This window comes from Theobroma cacao, chromosome 5 (assembly GCF_000208745.1).
Source record: "Theobroma cacao cultivar B97-61/B2 chromosome 5, Criollo_cocoa_genome_V2, whole genome shotgun sequence".
Taxonomy (NCBI): domain Eukaryota; kingdom Viridiplantae; phylum Streptophyta; class Magnoliopsida; order Malvales; family Malvaceae; genus Theobroma; species Theobroma cacao.
In genome coordinates this window covers 37,499,535-37,505,239 of record NC_030854.1, presented here as the reverse complement: position 1 = coordinate 37,505,239, position 5,705 = coordinate 37,499,535, and the positions used below count along the sequence as shown (strand labels likewise).

Below are 5,705 nucleotides of genomic sequence, written 5' to 3'. Positions count from 1 at the left end.
AATTTTTCAACTTTCTTTTTTTTTTTTTTCTCAAAATTGAGAAAATTCTTTTCTTCTTGAGTTCGGGAATCTAAACAGATTTGATATTGAAAAAATTAAAGAAAATTTAAATGACATGTTTAAAATAAATCTCTAAAGTTTAAACTTTTAAAGATTCTTTATGCTTTATCCTATACATTCTTGGGTGATTTTACCTCTTCATCTATCTAAAGAATTTTTGAATCTTTTGCTTTCATCTTTAGAAATCTTATAAGATTTCATCTTTAGAAAAGTAAAGAAACTTCAATTTTAAACTTTTTTAAAGATTCTTTGCGTCCTATCCTAACCATTCTGAAGAATTCCTTTTTAAAACCCAGATAGAACGTTTCTGCTTAACTCTGCATTTTGTGGCTTTTTGCTTGCTCCGTTGTTTCCTTCCCATCTCTTGTCCTCCACCTGCAAGTGTCAGCTTCTCACATTCCTCTACTTTCCTCCCACAAAACCAGATCCTTTCACTTTGATTTTTACTTTGGCTCTTTGTTCACAGCTATAACTAATGGAGAAAGCCCCCATTTCCAATTTCTCACCATTCTGATTATTTCCCTTGCTCACATCGCTTTCTTTTATATATATTCTTCTTGCTGTTTTTCATTTCTGGGTCTGCTACCTTTTGTCTCTGTTCTTCTGTGATTTGCTTTACTTGTCTGTTGAATAAAAAGCATGGCAGGTTGTGCTATTGCTATTGGCGCCTGTGCCAATGTTTGTTCGGAGGCTGCGAAAGGCATCTTTCAAGAAATTAAACGTCATATGAGGTATGTATTCGTCTACAAGAAAAATGTCGACAAGTTCGAGGGGAAAATGAAGTTATTGATAGCAAAAAGACAAAGTGTGCAGCTAGAGGTTGTGACTGCAAAAAGGAACGTCGAGGAGATAAAACCGCACGTCCAGCAATGGTGCGATAAAGTGGACGAGGCAATCAATGAAGATGTGAAGAAAGTGAAGGATCTTGAAGACAAAGCAAAGAACAAGTGCTTCTTTGACTTGTGTCCCAATATCAAGTATCGCTACCAGCTTAGCAAGAAAGCAGAAGGTGCTGCCGCGGCTGTCGATGAACTCTGGCAACATGGTGGTGGATTGGGCAGCGTAGGATACCGTAATGTTCCCGAAGTCCCAGAGGCTCCTAAAAATTTTAGGGCTTTCGATTCAAGGAAGGAGATTTGTGACAGAGTTATAGAGGCATTGAAAGATTCTACTACCAGCATGATAGGGGTTTACGGGACTGGTGGTGTGGGCAAAACCACACTAGTCGAGGAAGTTGCCAGACGAGTCCAAGAGGATAAGTTATTTGGTTCGGTGCCTAAAGCAACTGTTACTCGGACTCCTGACATTAAGAATATCCAATACGAAATTGCAGAGTCATTGGGATTAAAATTAAATGAAACGGAGAGTGGGGGAGAGAGAGCACGTTTGTTGTTGAAAAGGTTGAAGGAAGAGCAGCAGAGGGTTCTGGTTGTTTTAGATGATATTTGGGCGAGTTTAGATCTACAGCAAGTGGGAATTCCTCTTGGAGATCAACACAAGGGATGCAAGATACTGCTGACGACAAGAAATCGAGATGTTCTAACCAATGAGATGGATGTTGGGAGGATTTTTGCGATTGATGTTTTGAAAGAAAAAGAAGCTTGGGACCTGTTTAAGAAGATGGCCGGGGACGATGTTGAAAATCCAGAGTTACGATCTGTAGCAACTGAGGTAGCCAAAAAGTGTGAAGGATTACCCGTCGCCATTGTGACAGTCGCAAGAGCTTTGAGAAGCAAAGAGTTATATGCATGGAAGGATGCTCTCGCGCAACTTCAGAGGCCTTCTACAAGCGACCGGCAATCAGGGATACCAGCAGCTGTATTTTCAGCTATAGAACTGAGTTATAATAATTTAAAAAGTGAGGAACTCAAACAGACTTTCTTGCTTTGCGGTCTACTAGGCCATAATGCTCGCGTTCAAGACTTGTTGAGATATACCATGGGTTTAAGTTTATTTGAAAATGTCAACACGGTAGAAGGCACGCAAAACAGAGTGTTAACTCTGGTAAGTAAACTCAAAGCCTTTTGCTTGTTGCGTGATAGTTACAGCGATGACCGCTTCGATATGCATGACTTCGATTGTGATGTGGCCTTAGCAATTGCCTCTAGGGACAACCACGCATTTGCATTGAAACATAAGGGTGTTTTTGACCATTGGCCAGATGAAGAGAGGATGAGAAACTTCAAAATGTTTAGTTTGAGTTTTGATAGTGTTGAGAAGCTTCCTCATGAGTTGGAATGTCCACAACTTACTTTTTTCAGTATGGGTAGCAAGGATTCTGACGTGGAAATGCCAGCTAAGTTTTTTGAGAAAATGAAAAATCTCAAAGTCTTAGATTTGCTTAAAATGAAATTTTCCTCAATTAATCTCCCAACAAGCCTTCGAGCATTGTGCCTAAATCAATGTGTGCTGGGAGATATGATCAATCTTGGAAAACTCAAAAATCTAGAAATTTTTAGCCTTTTTGGCTGTTCTGGAGTAATGCTACCTCAAGAGATAGGGCAACTGACTAAGCTAAGATTATTAGATCTGAGTAATTGTCGCAAACTTATAATTCCAGCTGGTGTTTTATCGAGTTTGTCCAAATTAGAAGAATTATACATTGGTACAAGTTTTGTTGAATGGGACCTAGGAAGTAATGCTCGGCTAGCTGAATTGAAGGATTTGTCTGGTTTGACCACTTTAAATGTTTGTATTCCTGATGCCGATGTTGTGCTAAAAGACTTGTTCTCTGAGAAATTGCGAAGATACAACATTGTTATTGGATCTGAAACTGACTGGTATGAGAGAATTGAATACTCGAGAATCCTAAAACTCAAGGTGGGTACAAGCATTGATAATTTGGGTGATGGGGTTCTACGTTTATTGAAGGAAACAGAAGCTTTACATCTGAAGGGTCCAGAAGGTGTCAAGATTGCTTTGAACAATCGGGAAGGTTTTCTGCATTTAAAACACCTTCACATTGAAGATGCTTGGGAAATACAATATATCATAAATGATACTGATGCAGTTGACAGAATTGCATTTCAGCAATTACGATCGTTGAAACTTTATTTTTTACCGGAGCTCATTGGCTTCTGCTCTAAAAACAAATCAGGGGGCTCTACTTCCACACCTCAACATGAGTCGGCACTATTTGGTGAAGAGGTATTGATTTATCTTTTGTTCAGTCATATGCCACATCTCTTGACTCATTAATTCTTTCATACATGCGTAGCTTCGCATTTTTTTTTTTTTACTGTAAGATAGGTAGCTTCTCATTTTAATCACATATTTTTATAATAATTATATTATTAGTTTATAATTTTTATAATATTTTAGTTTTTTAAGGTTATAGCTTTAAAAAGTTGATTTTTTTTCCACTGTCGTTTTTTACATTTATTCCAAGTCAATCCGTACATCAACTTGCTATTAAAATGAGAATTAATTTCTCCTCATTGACAAACATATTTTAATAATTAAACCTATCGATGCATTGACAAACATCATTCTTTTTATATAGTATAAAGATTTGTTTTATAAGCCAGGACTGATTTTCACTAAAAGAGAGAGTTACTCAATTATGTAACCTTCCCAAAGCATGACAACATCTATCTTGAATCCCCCATCCAAATTCCCTTGATGATCTTTAAGCTCCAGAGATTTCCAAAAATCAAAGCTCTAGGAAATCAACCTATATATACTGAGCCCACACATGGACATCCTAAACAGCTCCAAAAAATCAAAAAATCCTGTTTCAACCCTTTCTTTTCTTGGGTTATTATTGCTCATTCCCTCTCCATTTGCCTCTTTGAGCTCAGTCGCCTCATCCCTTTGTATTCCAGCCCCTTCTTCACTTGGGCTTTATTCTTCATCCCTTCTCCTTCTTTTTGCTCTGCCATCCCACTCACTCTCTCTTTTACCTGCACCCTTCTCTCCTTCCCATTTTTCTGTCCTTTGCTAATTTTAATTTTAAATGTCGTTCCCAACACTTCATGCTGCTTCCTGTTTACCACTAAGTCCACTGTCTCCTCAATGCGTTCAGTTCGCTTCCTCGCTATGACAAGGATGCATTGCCTGTAGTTTCTGCTATTGCCTGCCTGTGCTATTTTCCATCTGTACCACTTGAATCCTTTTTATGTTTTTTAATAATTTTTAATGTATAAGAATTACATTTGTGTAGATGGACTTCCCTTGCTTGGAGGACCTGTCTTTGTGGGGAATCAAAGTTGAAAGGATATGGCACAATCAATTCTCAATTAGATCTGGCTGCACTCAGACTTTGACAAATTTGAGCATTAGTGATTGTGACAACTTAAAACACCTATTATCATTTTCTATGGCTAAAAGTCTGACTCATCTCAAAAGCTTTGATGTAATAGGATGCAAGTGCTTAAGAGAGATAATATTCACGGAAGATATAGAAGAAGATATGATAGGTCAGATTTTCCCTAAACTAGAAGTTTTGCAGCTTCACGAACTTCCCAATCTCACGAGATTTTGCCATGGAAGTAACTGTGAATTCCCTTATTTTGAGACATTCATCTCCAAAGTTACCGTGGTAAACGAAATTCATATTATCCCTTCGAAGTGGCCATCATTAAAGAGAATGAAGGTACATGGATGTGATAAGGTGGAGATATTTGCTTCAGAAAATCTTTTGAGCTTCGGAGAATCAACAAATCAGCAACCCTTATTTTGGGTCAATGAGGTATGAATATAAAAACCTATGTAAAACATTTACACATTTAGTTTGAATCAAAACTATATATTCAATGAACTTAATCAAATCTAAATATATTCGTTGAATCAAAACATTTACACAAGCATTTTTTATGTTACCATGCAACAAAAAGATTATAGTTTTTGCATATGTTGTTTGTTAAAAAAACAATATTTTCACTTAATTATGATGTTTTCATCTTTACTAAACTGAGATAAATACATTTAACATTTTTAAATTAACTTTTAGAAGTTTCGTTTCATTTAAAAAGTTAAATTTTAGATAAGAGAAATTCATTCCACATAACAAAAAATGTTACGAGGAAGTAACAAAATAAAGCAATTTATTGTAAACTAGAAAAAATTCACCTGAAGGCTGCCTCTCCTTATATTTGTCTTCTCCTATCACCCTCACAGCTAAGCCATACATGACACTCTGCTCACTTTAAATCCGTCCCCTGTACCAAGTCAGGTACTTTTTACTTCTCATACACCTACACATCCATTTCCCCTTTGTCACCTCCTAACCCCGTCGCAGTGCCATTTCCCCTGCACTGGCTTGGTCTCTATGCGACTTCCTTCCGCCTGTGTTCCCTTCCCCCAGTCGTAATACTTTTGCTATTTTGACACGGTTATGGGAGTAGTGTCATAGAGGTAAAACTTTTCTTATTTTGCTAACCATTGAAATTAATTAAAATGGTAAGAAAAGAAAAGTCAGCTGTAATACTTAGCTTGTACAATAAATGGAACATTGAGATCTTGTTGATGGTTCATCTATTTAACTTTGACTTCCAATTTAATGAGGGAGGTGAGGAAGAATTTACATCATTGATTAGTTCAAAATCTTTAACTTTAGTCTAACACATTTGTTAATTTTCAGGTTACATTCCCTAATCTAGAAGAATTAACATTGGAGGGAAATGGCATTATGAAAGAGATATGGC

General features: G+C 36.9%; 1 protein-coding gene across 1 annotated transcript in view; it reads left to right on the top strand.

Moving 5' to 3' along the window:
• LOC18600302 overlaps positions 366-5,705 on the top strand; it is a 62,533-nt gene continuing 57,193 nt past the window's right edge. The window contains exons 1-2 of the mRNA XM_018121089.1: positions 366-3,207; positions 4,223-4,750. Of these exons, the coding sequence (XP_017976578.1) occupies positions 700-3,207; positions 4,223-4,750 (3,036 nt within the window). The 5' untranslated portion in view covers positions 366-699. The remainder of the gene's footprint in view (positions 3,208-4,222; positions 4,751-5,705) is intronic.